Consider the following 20,187-nt stretch of genomic DNA (forward strand, 5'->3'; position numbering starts at 1 on the left):
CTATGAACATTTTGTCATCATTTACTCACCCTCATGTCAATCCAAACCTGTATTCAAAAAAATATATTTCGAAAAATATTGACAAAAATACAATGGAAGTCAATAGGAACCGAAACTTTTGGTTCCTCAACATTCTTCAAAATATAGAAAGATATGCATACAGGTTTATAATGACATGAGGGTGAGTCAATGATGACTTCAATCATTTTTAGGTGAGCATTCAATAGACTTGTGTTGCTCCCTTGTCCATGTGGTTGAGTATTGTATCCATGCTCTGTGGCAACCACTGTTCAGCTTCAGGAAAAGAAGCAGGAGGCCAGAACTGCAATTAGGCCAGTGTGCTGTGCCTGGGTCAGCTCTTTCCACTGGCCCCCTTGTCACCACTGGCGTGGGGGAGGGGACGTGGCGTTCTGGCTGGGACCTCAGTGCATTGATTTGGTCTGGGTAATGGAAAGAATGCTTCACTCCACACTCAACCTTTCCCCCAGCTAATACAGCCTACACATGCAGATCACACGCAAATAAACATCTTTTGTTGTGAATGTAGTAGGATTCAGTAGTTAGTTGAAACTAACCAACATTTGGTGCCTTCTTCAGTTTAGATATACCGAACTCTAAGCTGCTTTGAACTATGATTCATCTCCCAAGCTTTTTTACAAAGTCACAATTAACTACCCAGCAGGTATTTTTGTGGTTGAAACACATGAAAGGCTGTTTCTGCCTTTCATAACAAGTGGAAGTTTTCTCCAAATACCAAAAATAACTGTGCATTAAGCGTCTGACATGAGATTAAAGGGGGCTCATTCACCAGAGCCATGCAGTAAAAAACGAACAACAAAACAGGGAAAGAGAGAGGGAGAGCAGAATGGAAAAAGTGAATAAGGCCAGGGAGGTGGCAGTGCATACAGGAAGACGAATGGTCCTGCACCGGTCGCACTGACTGGTTCTTGTAACGTGTCAAGAATCTGGCGTCCTCCAGATGTGTGTCATGCTCATGCTGTGGAAAGCCTCTGGAGAGATTTACATTTGGCTGCACTCTGCCTCACTGTGAGCGCGGCCGGGGAGAGAGAGCTAATTACGGAAAGTTGGCAGCCAGCTGAACACCAAGCAAGCTGTGGTGAGAGTCAATGGAAAGAATGAGATTAAACCAAGAAAAATGTGGGGTCATATTTTTTCTCTCTTTTTTTTTTTTTACTTATCAAAGATGAGTAATGAACTTGTTACTTTCTTTTTTTCTTGTTTTACTACTTCTTGTAGTATATCTGTGTTCTGGTTCACTGTCTAGCTGTCTCAGAGGTATGGTCGTAACACTTCACAATAAGGTTTCATTAGTTAATATAGTGAACTCAGTTAACATTAACATGCACTATAGAATTAACATACTTTGCCAGCATTTATTAATCTTTGTTAATGTTAATTTCAATATTTACTAATACACTGAATAAAAGCTGTATTTGTTAAAGTCAAGTTTTTAATGTTGTTTATCATTATGTTGGTCTGTGTGGGTTTTTTTAAAATATGATTTAAGACAAACCATGTGCAAATTCATAAGTCAACACCATTGCAGAGTATTTTCTCCATAATACTGCAGTGAACCTATGACAAAAAGGCGGTTTGAAATCGCTGGTGTTTCTGACGTCACAAACCTTGTAACCAATGTGTGATAGTCACCAAGTGAATCTCTGAGCTGGTGTGAGTATGTGGAGGTGGGGCTAATTTGCATATTCATAGAACCACTAAATTAGGCAAAGGTATAGAGTTACATTCAAGCTATTTTAAGGCATGAAGAAATTTGTTTCAAGGAAAAAACATTTTGGTGATCAAAGACGAGTTTTAAGGTATAAAATGATTGACTACAGGGGAACTTTAACATCAGTAATGCACTGTGAACTAACATGAACAAACAATGAACGACTCTATTTTTATTAACTGACATTAACAAAGATTAATAAATAGCCTACTGTAACAAATGTTTTGCTCATTTTTAGTTCATGTTAGTTAATACATTCACTAATATTAACAAAATGAGACCTTATAGTAAAGTGTGTTGTAAAATAGTCATGAGTGAAACAGACTTGAAAGCCTGAGAGAGGAAAAGTGTTTAATGTTCTATAGGGATTACATTATTATTATTTTTATAATACTGAGCCATTGTTTGTATTTTCTTTTTTGTACCCCCACACTTCCTTTGTGGTTTGGTGCCATAAAGATCACATTATTCCAGACTCTTGGTGGTCTATCTGTCTGTCTGTTTATATGTTTAGACAGACAGATAGATAGATAGATAGATAGATAGATAGATACTAGGCTACTCGTACTACTATTACCATTCTTATTCTATGGCAGAAATAGTAAGAGTAGTAGGCTATGTGGTTTCGAATTCAGCAAATGACTATTCTTAATTAAAATAAATTTTATTAAACTTGCCATATTGAGATTGAAGGTGTGGGGCTGGGGCTAGGGTGTTGTAATTAAAATTAAAACTAAAAACTAAAGTTTCAGGGTGTGTCTGTTTGTGTGTAATTTATTGTCACTTTGCCGTATTTCCTGTTCACACTTCCGTTGTCAGTGTGTATAACACGACTTCCCCCTAGTGGACAGTTCGGCGCATTTCCCCTTATGCAACAAGAACGAGACGTGTACGCGCAGTAGCTCTTTGCCGCCAGTCAGCTTGACGTTTATAGCCGCAGCACGCGCCTTGTGACTAGTATTAGTTGAAACGATAACGTTTTGGATTAATACCGTTGTGTTTTTTTAGGTTTGTGCGGATTCGTGTTAAACGCCTGGGGTTTGCAACTGTAGCTGGAGAAGACAGTAGATCCGGGTTTTAGCGCTCGTTTGTGGAGTCAGGATTGTAAAGCTCTGTAGGCCGCAGTGTCTAAGGTAAGACGAAAAGGCTAATATCTATTTACTGTTTTGATCTAGTTATAAGAACAATCTGACCAATATCAACTTGCTATGTGTCATATGAAGATTTCATTGATATTAAATGTATTTAATTCGTGTATTTGCGACGTGTAGGGTGGGTAATTTCCGCATGTTGGCATAAACAACGACTTTAGCCAGGTTAGCTAACAAGCTAACAAAGCCATTTTAAAAATTCTCCACCGATAATACGAAATATGTGGGGGAAAAATATCCAAACGTACATACAAGTCCGTTATATGTGCTTATGTTGTCTAAATGTGTCCAAAATTTGATAAATAACAAGACAGTTCGCGATTGTATGTGAGATAACGTTAAACGTTTCATGAACCTGTCCACGTCTAGTCACGCATGTCCGCAAGTCAGAAATGAAACTTACAGTACGAGTGTAAAAATGCTATTTTGACATAGAAGTTAGACATATAGCCTATGTGTTGTAATTTAGAATAAGATTTTTATGTGTAAGTGTAACATTATAACGCCACTTAAAATACTGTTTTCCTCGCCTGCAGATCAACAACAACATGGCCGATGATCTGGACATCGAAGCAATGCTCGAGGCTCCATATAAAAAGGTGGGTGTTAATGCAAGTAAATAAACTCGCTCAGGAATCTGTTTAACTTTCATTTGAAACTGCTAACCAGTCGTGTTTTCGTTAAGACTTTATTGTCAGATCAATAACTTTAATGTTTCTGTCATAGTGGTTTCAATGAATAAATTGCCCATCTATCTCTTTTTGTAGACTTGCCTATATCTCACCTCTACTCCCATGAATTCCAGTGTGAACTGTCAAAAAAATGAAGGTAGTAATTGCCCAATATATTGATGTACTGTGGTACCCTTGGTTGAAATACATAGGCAAAATGACACATAGGTCCCGCCAGAATAAATGCAGTGGATTCACATAAGAGCTGGTATGAACTCTGTGGAGACTGTATTCATGTTATTGTTTGCATGATATTCTTAGCTCCATATTTTGTCGTAAGGAAGTTTTCTTCCAAAATGGCTAGAACTAGATTTCATGTTTTACCATATAAATCTATGGCAGGTAACCACTAAAAATAAATTGGCCTAAAATGTCTCAATCCTTAGTGCAGAAATCCTGGAGTTGACATACCCAAGCAAATCCACAGAGTCTCCTTAATTCTCTGTTCATCGCTTTGAAAATAAACCAAGATAAACATACTGTAAATGTCATCTGTTTTAGTGAAAAAATGTTTATGCATGCTGCTAACATTTAGAAATACTTATAAATGGTTATTCTGCGGTTTTACAAACAGGATTTGATGGGGCTCAGCATATAATGTCATAACGTTCACCATAAAATACATTTATCTTGTAAACTATCTACAACAAAAGATCAACTCAACTATAGATGGTCTGTGGGAGTCGCTATTACTAAGCCGTGTGAATCCCTGTTTGCTTCAGGGCGAGATGTGTGACTGAGGTGGCATCGAGCTCTTTCAATCCACGAAGGCAAATGGGGTGAAGATCACTGGAATGGCATCCACCACTGGAGCTCGTTTAGTGGCTGGCTGCTTGCGTTGCCACTTTGGGTCTTAGGCTCAGATAGCCTTGGTACTGAACCTGTTGGGCTGCTTAATGAATGAAGTGTCTAAAAAAAAAAAAAAAATGCTTTTTTTTACATACCCAGCATAGCACTAGCACTTGATTTATTTAATTTTCATTTTTATTTTTTGGACGTTTTACACAAGTAATGCACTAGTAAGGAAGACCGACATTGGCAGCCATGTGGTTGGTTTCTTTCTAAAGGTCCCCCTTGTATTTATCGTCTTCCCACACAAACCCTGTAATGAACTCCTATTTAATGATCATATCATATTCTCTTTTGTTCCCATCCCTTCTTTATCCTTACGACTTGAAATGTTTCGCCGTCCTCCTCATGCTGTCTTCTATCGACCCTGCTTAGGATGACATCAAGTCCATAAGTACCAATGGCCACGAGGAGCGGAGCAAGAAGTACGTTTTTTAATTTTCCTAACCGTTTTACTTTGTCTTACAAAACGCTCTTTCAATATTTTACTAACTGAACTTAACCTTTAAATTGAAAGAAAAAAGAAGAGCAAGAGTCGCAGCAGGAGCCGGGAGAAGAAGAGAAGCAAGAGTCGCGATCGCAAGAAGAGTCATGACCACAGGAGGAGCCGCAGCAGAGAGCGGAAGCGCAGCCGTAGCAGGGAGAGACGCCGCAGCCGATCCAGGAGCAGGGAGCGTGGCGGGCGCTACAGAGCTCCATTGTACGTAGTTGAACATCTTTTAATCTTTCTTTCAAGTGGCTACACAGCTCATATATAGTGCTCTTTAAATGTCTCTTTACCATAGCGAGCATGTTAACCTGAAGTAAAAGCCTCTCGCAGCGCTCCTGATGAGTGTGAAAATGCCTTCCAGAGAACAATTACTATGAAGAGGAGTTAAGCTGCCATCCTGTTTTATGTCTGTTGTGAATCAGAAGAGAATGAGTAGTTCCCCAAAACAAGGCATTTGTTGTAATGTTTACAACATTTACCCTTGTGTTCCCAATTGAAGCTTGCAGTATATATTTAGACCTTGTAGTAGAGTAATTAATCGTAGCTTCTGAGATTAAAAACCCTGAAAACCTTGTTTTTAAATCATAGTTCTGGCCTGAAATTTAACGGTGGTCCCAGAGGGAAGACTGGCCCACCTCCTGCCATCAAACTAAGGTTTCTATGATACTATTTTTGTGATGTGTGGGTAGTTGCTTGCTCTGTGTATGAGTCAGACGTGGAAAGTCTTTCCAAAAGTACTCACTGAAATTCTCTCTCAGTCGTAGAAGGTCTAGGAGCCGCAGTCCTTTCAAGAAAGACAAAAGCCCTATAAGGTAAGTTTATTTCACCCTTGAAAATTACATTTCCCCCTACTAAATTCTTTGCTGATTATAGTCATTCACTGCTTGTTTGTTTTGTCTTTTGCTAACAGACAGCCTATTGATAATCTCACCCCTGAGGAAAGGGATGCGCGCACAGTGTTCTGCATGCAGCTGGCAGCTAGAATCCGACCACGAGACCTGGAGGAATTCTTTTCTGCAGTGGGAAAAGTCTGTTTGTTTATCTATATGGTTTAAATTTGGACCATTTCTACCTCTGTTACCTGTTCTACTTTGGTTTTGGATAGACGCCTCTAATTCCCTTTGTTCTTCTTGAAAGGTGCGAGATGTGCGGATCATCTCTGACAGAAACTCCAGAAGATCCAAAGGAATTGCTTACATTGAGTTTGTAGATTCCACCTCTGTACCTTTGGCAATCGGTCTGTCTGGTCAAAGACTTCTTGGAGTACCAATCATTGTCCAGGCTTCACAGGTAACAGAGAAGCCTGTGAATAAATTGGCAGTCTTTGGTTATAGATGTGGTCATCCTCCAATTGCAAATTGTTTGTTTGATCACCAGGCTGAGAAGAACAGAGCAGCTGCATTGGCCAACAACTTACAGAAGGGCAGTTCTGGACCTATGAGACTGTATGTTGGGTCATTACACTTCAACATCACAGAAGACATGCTCAGAGGCATCTTTGAACCATTTGGACGGGTAAATGTTGCCATCTATTATTTGATCACTTTATATTATCACTTATTCTTTTAAATTTATGTTGATCTTTCCTTGTTCATGCAGATTGATAGCATTCAACTGATGATGGACAGTGAAACGGGACGATCTAAAGGATATGGCTTTATCACAGTAAGTTGTATGGTCAAATTGCTTTTGAAATGTCACAAATGTTAAGGTGCAGAATTACCTGACAAGTAGCTGGTGCCAAGCTCTAGAAGAGGTTATGATCTTCTCAAGAGCTTATCAGCTTTTCCTCTTTCTTCAGTTTTCTGATGCCGAATGCGCCAAGAAGGCTCTGGAACAGCTTAATGGCTTTGAGTTGGCTGGCAGACCGATGAAAGTGGGACATGTGACAGAGCGCACTGATGCCTCCACCGCCAGCTCCTTCCTGGACAATGATGAGCTGGAAAGGACCGGTATTGATCTGGGGACTACCGGAAGACTTCAACTCATGGCCAGACTGGCCGAAGGTAAGGATGTACTCTGATCTGCCGTATTAACATGTATGGTTTTCTACTGTTATGAAGTGGGTAAAGTTTTGTGGTGTTTTAAAATGCTTAAACTTTGTTATCTGTTAGGTACTGGTCTGCAGATCCCACCCGCTGCACAACAGGCCCTTCAGATGAGTGGCTCCATGGTAGCCATGGCTGCAGCTACTGGTCAGTTCCTTGTCTTTTGTGTTAAATACATGTGCCTTCATTTATCCAATTTTTTTTATTATTTTTTTTAAGGTCAGTGGGGTTTGTATTTAAAGTCCATCTTTTCTTTCAGCTGCTATGAACCCTGGATTGAGTTTTAACATCAATGTGCCCTCAAGCCAAGCTTTGAATCTACCATCGCAACCAATTGCAACACACTGTTTCCAGCTGTCTAACATGTTCAATCCAAACTCGTAAGTAGCAAGAAAAAATCACAGGTACATCTGTGTAGAGAAAGTAATGTTAAAGGCCTGAGTTTTAATTGTAGTGTTTTCTTGCAGAGAAAATGATCTTGGTTGGGAAATCGAAATTCAGGATGACGTCATTGAAGAGTGCAACAAACACGGTGGAGTCATACATATATACGTGGACAAGAAATCCGCTGAAGTGCGTGGCTTTCCTTAAACATTGTCATTAATTACTGTAATAAATGTGGAGCTTATGTATTTTAATTTGTAATTCTAAACTTTTTCTCAGGGTAATGTCTATGTGAAGTGTCCCACCATTCCTGCTGCCATGGCTGCAGTCAGTGCGTTACATGGACGCTGGTTTGGAGGTAATTCTAAATTGTCTGAATTGTTCATTCACTTATCAGTCCACAGTTACAATATGCATTATTTTCTGAATTGTCATCTCACGTTTTGATTTTATATTTTAGGTAAAATGATCACAGCAGCTTATGTCCCTCTTCCTACATACCACAACCTTTTCCCAGAGTCAGTGCAGGCTACACAGCTTCTTATGCCCAGTCGCCGGTGATCAATCATCTCTGGAAGATTCACATTTTTCAGCCTTGCTCTTTTTAACTTTTGGACAACAATAACGGCAAGCTGTCTCAAATTTGTTTTGTTTCCTTTAAGTTGGTTACAAAACCAGTAAGGTTAAAACTTCACTTGCATATTGTCCTTACAGGTCTTGGACATTGGGAGAAGTTCTGTGGTTTAAAAAAAAAGTTTCCTATGTACAGCCTACTTATTGAATTTTGCTTCTTGATCTTTTATTGTTCGTACATATTTTTTTTCCCTTTCCACATATATTGTCTTTGTGATAGATCCGATTGGCTTGTTTCTCACTTGAGGAAGTGTACAATATTGCCAGATACACAATATAAAATAAGTATTGATTTAAACTCTGCAATTTTGATCAAACATCAACATATTCAGCTTTTTGGCTCTATGAGCTGTGGGAACTAAATGGCTGACAAATATCTTTTGTGTTCGTTTAGAGACCATAAGGTTTAGAAACATCTTGTTTTTTCTAATCAAGATTTGATTTTTGTAAAGTCCTTGATGAAAGTTCATTTCAAATAAAGCCAAGATAACTGAAAATGTTTGATTCTTGCTTAATTTGAAAAAGTTAATTGTGTGAATTTAAAAAAAGTGTATTTTGTTGGTTGAAAAAAGTGTCACAATGTCTTTGAAATGCAAACGTGGAGATTTAATTACACTGCTTACAATAGATGAGAAAAGCTACCATATGGACCATTTGCTTGAGTAGAAATTAGATTAAACTGCACAAGTGTCATTAAAATATGAATTTGCTCTGTAATTTGTACAAAAATGAAATGTTCAAAATACAAAATATTTCATATTAGCTTCAAGTAGATTAACTATTAAAGTGGATGACTATAATTGTTATATCATCTCTGTACATTCTTGCCAAATCCTGGGGCAGACTGAGCATTTTGGCTATACGCTTATGTTCAATGGAGCCGCTGCCATCGCTCCCCAGAGCGTGACGCATCAGATGAGTCGCACTGTTCTCATCCTCCAGAGCAGAGAGAGCTCTACTCTTCCTCTCCTGCAACAGTCTATGCATCTGTCCTACTGTAAAACTTAGTCCAGAAACGGGCTTCTTCCACTGGATGTCAGACAGGTGTTCCCCTAAGACTTGCACAACAGTCTGCCTGTGCATCAGTTCCCAGAGACCATCAGAAGCTAGAACCAAGAATTTGTCCTGGGGTCGCAATTTATGAGATATGATTTCTGGCTCTGCTGTGAGGTAAGGTGGTGTGTGGTAGTTCGGAGACAGTATTTTTGCATTTTCGTTTCCGACCAGCAGCTCTGGACGTGCCTCGTAGATGCGATTCAAGAGCTCACTGCTCCACTTGAACTTCATGTCTCCAAAAGCCCTGAAAGGTATTAACAAGCCCAATAACCTGTCGTGTTTCACCACCGTCTTATGCTCTGAAGCAGGATGCTCAGAGAGAACTCGTTGCATCTCGTCTGGGTTTTGGGCGTTATGGTCATTGGTAATAGTGAGAGCTGACCACTTCCCATCATCCCCTTGGACTCCAAGAACGGCTCTGCTGTCACCCAGATTGGCTACATGAAGATCTTCTCTGTCCACGTGAGCCACACAAGCTGTGCATCCAGACAGAGCCACTCTGAGAGGTGTGAAATGAGAAAAGGGAACCCCAAAGTCCACCTGGGCCTCCAAGGATATATCATTGTCCAATCTCTTGAAAGCGCTTCTTAAAGCTGATTGTATATCATTGTCCTCATCCTCGTGAAGGTCTATCCTCTCCTGCCAATATGTCCTCAGACTATTGAAGTACAGTTTGCCAGCATCTGTGCTAACGTAATCGTTGGGATGCTTGTGCCATTGTAGCACGGGAAGCACAGGCCGCTCACTCTCCACAGCCTCCTCTATATCAATTAATGTCTTCAGTGGAAGTAGAGACACAGCTATGTAGTAGAAGAGACGTTCACTAACTGCTTGTGCGCAAGCAGACCCTGCATGACCATCAAACACTCCGAACAGCATGCCACGGCTCTGTAGACATGTTGCAGCACTCCGTCGGTCTTCGCTTGGGGAGTTTGATGCTAAGATATTACTGTCAAACCCTTTTATGAACACATTATACCGTCCATCATAACCATTTGCTTTTAAACTATACTCATTAGCCTTTAAAGCATGGTTTATTTGTGGGAGTGACATCTGTTTAGCCTTGCCATTATATTTTCTTCTGGGGTTTAGAATCATTGGTGGATTTGTGCAGATTGTAGATTTTGAGAGATGAAAATGCCTTGTGTGCAATAAAGTGGTTCTATTCAGAGTCACATATCCATGCATTGCTGCTGTCCATCTAAATAATGACCACTGATGTTTGAGGTGGTGCACTGAAGTTGGAGACATCTATGCCAAGAGATGTTATGGATGGATTATGTACCTGTAAATGTTTTATAATAAGTGTATGAGTGAAAACTAATCAAACCAATGTAAGCAATCACAATTTACTGTGCTAAGCAAGTACACAAATAGGCTTAAAAATCAATTCCTGAATTAGTATACAGTTCAGCCATACTGTACAACAAAATGAACGCATGCAAGATCAACTGTTGCTAAAAGCTCTGAAGACACCAAATTATTCGTTTTCAATAAATATAAATACTGTATAGAAATGTAGAGGCCTACCTTTCTTTTAGAGAACCGATCTGAATATTCTAATCGCGGAGATCTACTTCCTCATTTTCACGCGTTGGTTTCAAGTTATTTTCAAGATAAGTACAAAGTCCATTATTTATATTCTTAACTGCGCCAGAGCGCGCCTACATTGAGAAGTTTTTTTTTGTAAAAAATTTTTATTTTATTTTTTTTCTGCTCGTGACAGAGCGAAAATTAATTCGGCTAAATCAATTATGACACAAAAGTCATCTATGACATAATCAGTCGAAATTATGAGACTTAACGTCATAATTATAAATCGAAATTATGAAATGAGAATTATGTCATGACATTATGTCAATTATGTAATGTCATATTTTAGAATGTTTATGCAATAATTATTTTTTTTGTCATAATTTAAACTTTTTGTCATAATTATTGCTATCTGTGTTTAAAAAAAATAATAATAATCGAAAATTCGTAACACAGGCCGGCTACATATGATTGAATGATTTTATCAGAACTGAAGACGTATTTATGTAATGACGCAATGTAGCGACGAGTCACTTATTTGAAACTGTTCAAAAGAACCGATTCGAGGAAATTATTTGGAGTTCTCGTCACTACTTTTGAGAAAATACAAACCGCAGTTTTAAGAATAATGTTGTGTGACAGGAGAAACTAGAAACTAAAGCTTTCTTTTAATAAGCGGGGCTGATTTTTCCAAAATGAGCTGAATATATAAGCATGTCCAAGGACAGGGGAACTGTTACAGAGGAGATTGTATTGGTTCATGTTTACAATTTCCGGTAAAAGAAAAGGCAAGGCTTACTTTTCAACCAATAGACTCCGTAAACGACACAAAACCCGCCCACAAGAGACACAGGTGACCAATGAGAGTTATAATAACAGACGTCCCGCCCCCGCTGTATGTGCGTCTTGTGCAAGAACCCTCGAGTGTTTTTGAGAGCTTATGACACACTGTTTTATGGCGACAGTGGGCATGTCCTCGCTTCTGTAGTTACACGAATAATATCATTATTTATCTGACGGGCTTATTGTTTGACAAAGGCTTTGAAAGAAGCTCCTTTTAATACATCTATCATCGTTTATGTTGAGTAACTTACACTGTAATTGCATAAACATGATGAACAGGACATTATCGAGAAAACTTCTGGGCTCCATGTGCGGGATCTCCAGCCCTCGACTGAGGTTCGCTCAAAGCGCTGCGAACGCTGTGGAAAGCCAAAAAGGTAAAGTTTTAGTAACGTTACATTTCATTCTCTAGCTTAGAGACCGACAGTGACGCAGTTGAATTGAGCTTGTGTACTCGAGGAGGCTTTGCTAATATAACACACTTGCATGATACATGCTTGACTTTCTTGTATGGCTCTATTTATTCTAAAAGTCACTGTAACTTTTTGTGCTGATAAACATATTCTTTTATTCCACAGAGTTGATCAAAACTAGGGAACTTGAAAAGGATGAGCTGAGACCACTGTATATGGACTTTCAGGCCACCACACCCATGGTACCCATGCCATTTAGTTCAATTACTATCCAAACTCGTGAATCTAGTTCATGAGAACATTTCTTGGATGTTTACATGCATTGTTTTCATTGTTTATATCTGATGCAACAGGACCCAAGGGTTTTGGATGCCATGCTCCCCTATCAAGTGAATTACTACGGCAACCCACATTCCAGGACTCATGCTTATGGATGGGAGAGTGAGAGTGCAATGGAAAAAGCAAGAAAAGTAAGTCTTTATCCTTCATAAAACCTGTATGTTTTTATTCGATAGCTGAGAGCTTTATTTATTGATTATGAAAGCATAATATTTAGGTTTAGCCAAAAATGCACTGTTTACTGTAACACCATTGTTTATTTCCTCTTCAGCAAATAGCAGATCTTATTGGTGCTGACCCGAGGGAGATTGTGTTCACCAGTGGTGCGACTGAGTCCAACAATATGTCAATCAAAGTAAGTATGTCATTACCGTTAGGAAAGATTAGGATTAGGAGGAAGTGGGACGCTGGGGCACAGATGACTTGGCATTTTCTAAAATAATCAAATGGGTGAAGTTTATATGGGATCCACTGCATTAGTAATTAAGAATTACAAAACAAATCTCTGTCTTTTCTTGTCTTTAGGGTGTGGCTCGGTTTTATAAAGCTAAGAAAAAGCACATTATTACCACCCAGACGGAACACAAGTGTGTGCTGGACTCGTGTCGTGTTCTGGAGGCAGAGGGTTTTGATATAACGTATTTACCTGTGAAAAGTAATGGGCTGATTGACCTGAAGGTAAGCTTTCTTAAGGGGGAAGCATCCACCTATCAGAATAGCAAAAAATGATTACATTATTTTGCTTTTCAAATAAGTTTCATACACTCACCTGATCTCACATTGTTTAACAAATAGGAAGCTCCAAATTGATTGAAACAATGTTGGAATAATGTTTTTATGGCTGTCACAATAGATTAGGGGTTGATAGTGGCACATTACACAAAACATGTGAAATTTGTCTTTACAAAAAAAAAATAGTTTGTGTTTTTATTATATTTGAAAGATCTGCAAGACTTGTTTTAATGGTTTTTAAATGTTATATTTATATATATACTCAGCATTTTCACTGGCCAAAGTTTTGACATCGATACCATGGGGGAAAACTGCATTTTTAATATTATGTCATAATTTGGCAGCATTTATATTAGGCTGCTGTCACTTTAAGACCTGACACAGGGATCCATTATACTGTTAGATGTGCGTTTTCTTTCTCAACTGCTTACGTCCACTTAAAACATAACTGATTGGGTTTATGTGAATATTTGCCAAGACCGGCATTTTGACGCGTGTATTTGACTGTTTAAGTGTAATAAGCAGCGAAAAAGATCTGAGTTTAGTACTGAGAGGCGGCTTTATGCGCACGCACTTCGGGTGTGAGCATGAAATCTGTGGGAATGAGTCAAATTATGTGCAAAATGCGCAATCCTATTCCAAAATTCAAGTCCTGCAACATCAAAAATATTCATCCTTCTGCAAATGAAATGAGTGAGTGAGCGGAGGCGGGTTTGTGTGTAACTCGCTGTCGGAGAGATGAGAAAGAGAGAGAGAGAGAGAAAGAAAGCACAGCTGGTATCATGTAGGCCTATCTATACGGTTTATCATTTCAGATGCATTTTTAAAAGACTACAATTGAAAAATGTATATATTATACATAAATTCAACCTGCCAAATTGGCTAGTAGGAGTGTCTGTGTTAAGCCACCACTGAAATCCATCCGCATTTGGCGGCTTGGCAGGTGTTAATGTCAAGCCCTGTATTTATATCTTATATTTTGCTTTCTCAGCAATTAGAGGAAATGATCCGTCCTGATACAAGCTTGGTGTCCATAATGACTATCAACAATGAGATTGGTGTCAAACAGCCAGTCAAAGAAATAGGTAACCTTTATCTACATCATTCTCCAAATAGATACCTGTCAGTCTTCATATCATCTATATCAAGGATGTTTTTGATTTCAGGTCATCTGTGTAGGTCCAGAAATGTGTTCTTTCACACTGATGCTGCTCAGGCTGTTGGAAAGATCCCTGTTAATGTCATTGACTGGAAAGTGGACCTGATGTCCATCAGCGGCCATAAGATCTACGGGCCCAAAGGTAGCGCATTCAACATTTAAATGCACAATACTTGCATTATCCAAAATATATTAATTGCTTGTGTTTATTAGGAGTTGGGGCTTTGTACGTCAGGAGAAGACCCAGAGTTCGTATTGAGCCTTTGCAGAGCGGAGGGGGTCAGGAAAGGGGTCTGCGTTCAGGGACCGTCCCAACACCTCTAGCCGTAGGCCTCGGAGCCGCCTGTGAGATCGCCCAGCAAGAGTTAGAGGTAGATTTGGAAAAAGTGCTTGTTTTTTGCTACTACTAGTCTAAGTTTAAGTCTTACTTTAATTTCCTGTTTATTCTCAGTACGATCACAAGCGTGTGACGTTTCTTGCTAATCGCCTCATTCAGAAGATCATGTCTGAGATTCCTGATGTTGTGATGAATGGAGACCCAGATCAGAGATACCCAGGTGAGACTCAGTTGTCAATTTTCCTTTGTAAGGATCAAAGTTGACTTGGGTTTGTAATCTAAAACACTTTCCTCCTTCAGGATGCATTAATTTATCATTTTCCTACGTTGAGGGGGAGAGTCTGCTGATGGCGTTAAAAGATGTTGCGCTTTCATCTGGAAGGTTAGTAGTTTAAAATGTCTAATAAGGGTTTATAAATATGCAGATGACATGGCGAAAGAGCACACATTGTTCATTTACGTATACTACCCACATAGAAAGGTTATCCTTTTACTAAAACTAAACCTATTTGAAATATTTTTGTTTATTGAAATAATAAAATATAATTATTAGATTTGAATTTATTTGTATATTGTTGCCAAGGCTACATTTTGAATTTTCTACATTTAAAATTTTAAAGTTGAAGTGCTAAAATTTAGCCTGGGTTTCCCCATGCTGCCTTGAGCGCAGCGCTGCTAGGCAGCCTGGACACCATGGACCAATCACAGAACGGGGAGGGAGCAGCAAGACGATGACGACGTCTATGCGACACACCGAAGCAGTTTGTTTATATCTATGGATCCAACATGGCATCAGACGCGAAGTTGCCTTTCGATGCAGCCTTAGATAGTGTTCTAAGTAGTTTAGAACGCAAGTTTATTTCGTCTTCTTCCTCGTCGAATTTCTGCCGCTCTACATACGTCATCTGGTATAATTGAAACGATTGGCTATGAGCTACGTACAGGCGCATTTGATAGACATTCGTAGCGCCCAATAAACGGCTCTGGGCATTCGTAAACCACGCCTCAAATACGAGAAAATGAACATGTGGTTCCCAGACCACGTCTCAATGTGAAGAGGTCTGACGTTAGCCAGGCTAGCTAAAATTACTAACTGGAAATAAATAAATAAAACTGAAAGTAAAAATAAATTAAACCTGAATAGTAATGTTTAGAATAAAAGACAAAAGCACATTGCAAAATTATTAAAAATTAAAATGATAACTAAAATATAAAACTAAAAGCTAATTCAAAATATATATATATAATATAAAATAAAATAAAATAAATTAAAAATACTAAAATAACACACACAAATGGAAATGTTTTTATTCTGAAAGATAATTTTTTTTTTTAAAGTTTCTCCTGGGAAAATATGATTTTTATCAAATATCAGATTTAACTGTTATTGGTATTTTTATTGATTGATTGTTTTTGTTTGTAGAGGTAATGTTAAATTATTGTATACAATTAATTGAAATATTATGATTATTTTAAATGTTATTACTTACAGCAGTGAATATATGCTTTGATGGTGATATGATGATAAATGAATAAAACTCTTGGTGGATGCAGTGACTTGAGTGTGTTCTTGTTGCAGCGCCTGCACGTCTGCTTCCCTGGAGCCCTCGTATGTTCTCAGAGCAATAGGGACAGATGAGGACTTGGCACACTCTTCTATTCGGTTTGTAGTTTTTCCGTAATATCAGTCGAAATGTTTGTGCTTATGTGTTGCTTTATCTAAAGTCTCAGTGCTCAGTGCAGCATGGTTCCTACTGTAATAATAAGGGGATCTGATGTTTTTCTCAGATTTGGAATTGGCAGGTTTACCACAGAGGAGGAAGTGGACTACACAGTGGACAAGTGCATTCAGCACGTCAAGCGGCTGAGGGAGATGAGGTGAGCTATTCATGAGTCTGACCTGGCATCCCACATCATGGAAAAGTTTTACAAATCCTTATCATGTAATCACGAATGACTGGGAATGTAATAAAAATGGATTAGTTAACTTAAAACCCATGCGAACTGGATCTTTCTGTCGGAAAATAAGGAATGTTATAACCTGCTTTGTCCTTTTTTTGTGTCTATTAGTCCATTATGGGAAATGGTCCAGGACGGCATTGACATTAAGAGCATCAAATGGACCCAGCACTGAATCATTCTCAGAGGACGAAGTGTGAAGACCTGCTGTGCTGTAAATACTTGTTCTGTACAGCTTTATTAGGCTGCCATACTCAGACCTCTTAGACCTTATTCCCTAAAAAAACACGCACAATTTTATTTCTCAATTTTGGGGCTTTGAACTGTCTGTGTGGAGATTTTAAGTGCACTTGGATGAATTGCAGAGGTTACAGTGGTGTGGATTTTTTTTGATATTTGTTTATTGATATATTATGTTTACAGTTGCTCCGTGTTTAAATCACTCAGAATATAATCTCAAAAGACATCTTATAATGAACGCACATTGAATAAATCATAATATAAACTTCAAAACACTTTAGGGGTCTACCATATTGTCATTCCTGAGACCAGCAGAATTAATTTCAGTAATAAGTGGTTTTATTACAGTAAGCCTTGTGTTAGGCAAGTCAAATGTGAATTCCAAGTTACAATTTATGAGTAAAGGTTTTCTTAAAATAAAGAACAATGGACAGTAGGTGTCATTAAATTCACCTGCCCATTAGAAATGTATTGCGTACGACTTCATGCTTATTGTCTAGTATAAGCGTCTTCCACGATTGCGATTCACAAATTCTGTAGTGTCTTTGTTTTATTCAAGAATACGTTATACTAATAAATATCCAAACCAAATTGTTTTGTCTTTTTTTCTCTATATTATACATGTGGTTCAAAAACGTGGGTCTGGTAAATTATTCTTTTTTTGGACAAACTTTTAATCAGCAAAGATGCATTAATCAAAAGTAAAAACATGTGGCAATTTTTTTCTATTTCATACAAATTCTGTTAATTAGAACTTTCTATTCATCAAACAATCCTAAAAAAAAATTCCTCAAAAATATTAAGCAACACATTCAAAAATATATTGAATTAGGAAAGTTTTTTATTTATTTATTTTTTTAATAATATTTCACAATATTAAAGTTTTTACTTTATTTTTGATCAGATAAATGCAGCTTTGGTTAACATTAGAGACTTCTTTCAAAAATGTTAATGCATATTTCAGAATCAGATTCTGAAATTCTGAAATTGTAAAGGCAATCGTCTATTTCAGTGCCTGGCAAATGAAAATGAGCCGGAAGTTAAGATTAATCGTTTATTTCAGACAGTTTCACTTACAGACGGCCAGACAAATACAACACAAACAAAATGAGATTTAGAAAACTGCTTTAAAATTACAAACACAAGAGTCCAATTCATATCTTACATAAATACAAAAAGGCATGACCAGAAGCTCTGTACATATACTTTATACAATTATCTATTTTCATATATACAATAAAAATGAACTATGTACAGCAGTGTTTGCCCAGTCTTCCTAAGACAAAAAATTAGACAACACACATCTAAAGATGGAGATTCACAATAAAAGCGCAGATCAGATCTTGTAAAAGTGCCAATTTGACAGTCTTTATCTTGAGCGACAGTCCTCAAATGGTTAAATACTACACATACAGTAGTACACAGTCCACGTGCTAACTAGTCTCCTTCATTTAGTTACCTTAAACAAGCTTTTTGAGCAAATGTTTTCTCTTTGAGACACTGATGAACAGGTTACCAGCACCAGATATCACATCATACAACTGACACATTATTCCAGGGGCAAAAGACAATATTTAAGAACATCTTATGTAAGAAAATACAACTAATTTCAGACGTTCAGCAAGCGCCAATTTGTTTTGTGCATCCACACTATAAGTGCTGCTTTTGAATTTACCCTGACATCTTTTATATTTCCTGAAAATACATGTTCCTAGCTAGCGTTTCATAGCCAAGAGAGTCATAACAGTGTCATGCTACCATGTTTCCAACCTAATAGCAATTGGAAACGTGTCAAAATGATTAATTCCTCCAGTATCTGCCACCCTCCCAGACGGCTTGTAACGCACAAGAGCTTTAAGCATTAATCATGTGCACCTACAATATAAAGATTGGTTTAAATAACATTTGAAAAGGAACAAACACAACATGAAAATACTTTTTTGACTGTTGCTGGATCTTAAAGGTGATCAGTAGCCTAGTCTCTTCATGGACAGCTTTGGAAAGGACTAACAGCTCCTGACCAGCAGAGGGCACTGTCTGATTGTCTTAACCTTTTGCTAATCTAGGATTAAAAATGTGCCTGCTGGTGTGTTATTTTATTGCTAAAATGGTTAATACTGGTCTTAAATTTTGTGCTGAGCCTAATGTGTAATGTGACATTAGCCCTGTTTGATTATTTAATTTTTTTAAGGTGACGGAAAATTGGGTGCTTTGTTTGGTTGCCATACTTTCAAATACTTTCAAAAGTTTGGGGTCAGTATTTATTTTATTTTTTTAAAGAAATGAAATACTTAAAAAAAAAATACTATTATTTAACAAGGATGCATTAAATTGATCAAAAATGACATTTATTTTTTGATGTTACAAAATATTTCTATTTCAAATTAATGCTGAATTTTCTATACATTAAAGAATTGTGAAAACAGTTATGGTTTCCACAAAAATATTAAGCAGCACAACTGTTTACAGCATTGATTATAATAATCAAGGTTTCTTGAGCACCAAATCAGCATATTATTATGATTTCTGAAGGATCATGTGACACTGAAGACAGTGAAAATTCAGCTTTGCCATCACAGAGATGAAAGAAAAGAGTTATTATTCACAATATTACTGTATTTTTGATCACATAAATGCAGCCTTGCTTTAGCAACATTACTATTCTAAAGGGTCTGTAAGATTGTGTAGTGTATGCAGGTATTTGCCCTCTGCTCAACACATGATTATCTTAACAAATGATCCTCAATCTTCCACACAAACTTGTGACTACAGTACGGCCACATGTGCAGTTGGTGAAAGTGAGCATGTATTTATGGCACTCATCATGTGGGATTACAGAATAGATTATATTATTTGTTCATCAGATTACATTATGTCCACAAAAAACTCACACGGGTTTCCCATGGCATGCTGGAAGGACTGGCGACTAGCGGTGAGTTCAGGTGGTATGGTCCCTATCTCCCTCACTGGTGGGGCCCCAGGGGGCCCGCTGCTGATAGCACCCTTAGGGGTCAATCTGGCCAGGCTGTAGGGAGGAGGCAGGCCTGGGGGCCCGTAAGAGGAGGCGTGGCTCCGTTCGCTGAGTGCGCAGGAGGTGTGGCCGTACTTGGAGAAGGGAGTGTGGCTGTAGGAGAAGGACGTGCGGCTGTGCTGGGAAGGGACTCGGGAATGAGTGTGGCTGCGAGATGAGAGAGCATGGCTACGGTGGCTCAACTGGCTGGCTGAACGCTCAACCCGCCTCCCACCTGCTCTGTTGCCTGAATCCGATTCGCTGCCGCCGCTGCCTGCTGCTTTGCGGTCCTTGTCCCTCGGCACGGGCCGCTGGCTCCTCCCAACGCTAGGGTTGGAACTACTGCTTCGACTTCCTGGAAAATAAACAGAAGTTGACACGGCTATATGGAGAACAAAGGAAAGGAATAAATCAGCCTAATGCATTTTATTTTTTTATCTTTACATGCTTTTTACAGAAGGTAAAACAAAAGTTTCCAAAGTAAACTTCTATGCAATGACCAAAAAAATTTGCTTCAGGTATGTCTGGTT

General features: G+C 38.4%; 4 protein-coding genes across 7 annotated transcripts in view; 2 read left to right on the forward strand and 2 right to left on the reverse strand.

Moving 5' to 3' along the window:
- Positions 1-2,592: 2,592 nt before the first annotated feature.
- Positions 2,593-8,533, forward strand: rbm39a (RNA binding motif protein 39a). 3 transcript variants are annotated; one of them, XM_084395442.1, is made up of 17 exons: positions 2,605-2,883; positions 3,438-3,500; positions 3,669-3,729; positions 4,857-4,906; positions 4,999-5,181; positions 5,560-5,625; positions 5,730-5,783; positions 5,882-5,999; positions 6,109-6,261; positions 6,349-6,486; positions 6,571-6,636; positions 6,773-6,977; positions 7,086-7,166; positions 7,279-7,399; positions 7,487-7,592; positions 7,683-7,761; positions 7,864-8,533. In XM_084395442.1, the coding sequence occupies exons 3-17, from the start codon at positions 3,724-3,726 to the stop codon at positions 7,962-7,964; spliced, it is 1,527 nt and encodes a 508-aa protein (XP_084251568.1). In that variant the 5' UTR covers positions 2,605-2,883; positions 3,438-3,500; positions 3,669-3,723; the 3' UTR covers positions 7,965-8,533. The 3 variants fall into 3 exon arrangements, with proteins under 3 accessions (XP_084251567.1, XP_084251568.1, XP_084251569.1); XM_084395441.1 differs by lacking the exon at positions 3,669-3,729 and having other exon boundaries at positions 2,593-2,883; XM_084395443.1 differs by lacking the exons at positions 2,605-2,883; positions 3,438-3,500; positions 3,669-3,729 and adding an exon at positions 4,353-4,504.
- Positions 8,534-8,623: 90 nt separating this feature from the next.
- On the reverse strand, positions 8,624-10,866 carry LOC311281995 (pyruvate dehydrogenase [acetyl-transferring]-phosphatase 1, mitochondrial). The gene is made up of 2 exons (XM_084395448.1): positions 10,623-10,866; positions 8,624-10,377 (listed from the first exon to the last, which is right to left on the reverse strand). Exon 2 carries the CDS (start codon positions 10,341-10,343, stop codon positions 8,811-8,813), a length of 1,533 nt encoding a protein of 510 aa, XP_084251574.1. The 5' UTR covers positions 10,344-10,377; positions 10,623-10,866; the 3' UTR covers positions 8,624-8,810.
- A 651-nt stretch (positions 10,867-11,517) lies between these two features.
- Positions 11,518-17,238, forward strand: nfs1 (NFS1 cysteine desulfurase). The gene is made up of 13 exons (XM_084395444.1): positions 11,518-11,845; positions 12,047-12,123; positions 12,235-12,351; positions 12,492-12,575; positions 12,746-12,898; positions 13,944-14,037; positions 14,119-14,253; positions 14,325-14,482; positions 14,563-14,668; positions 14,749-14,830; positions 16,028-16,111; positions 16,237-16,326; positions 16,519-17,238. The coding sequence occupies exons 1-13, from the start codon at positions 11,704-11,706 to the stop codon at positions 16,580-16,582; spliced, it is 1,386 nt and encodes a 461-aa protein (XP_084251570.1). The 5' UTR covers positions 11,518-11,703; the 3' UTR covers positions 16,583-17,238.
- A 458-nt stretch (positions 17,239-17,696) lies between these two features.
- dvl1b (dishevelled segment polarity protein 1b) overlaps positions 17,697-20,187 on the reverse strand; it is a 35,111-nt gene continuing 32,620 nt past the window's right edge. For both annotated transcript variants that reach the window (XM_084396007.1, XM_084396006.1), the window contains one exon: positions 17,697-20,012. In XM_084396007.1, the coding sequence (XP_084252133.1) occupies positions 19,513-20,012 (500 nt within the window). In that variant the 3' untranslated portion in view covers positions 17,697-19,512. The remainder of the gene's footprint in view (positions 20,013-20,187) is intronic.

Source organism: Rutilus rutilus (assembly GCF_951802725.1).
Source record: "Rutilus rutilus genome assembly, chromosome: 22".
Taxonomy (NCBI): domain Eukaryota; kingdom Metazoa; phylum Chordata; class Actinopteri; order Cypriniformes; family Leuciscidae; genus Rutilus; species Rutilus rutilus.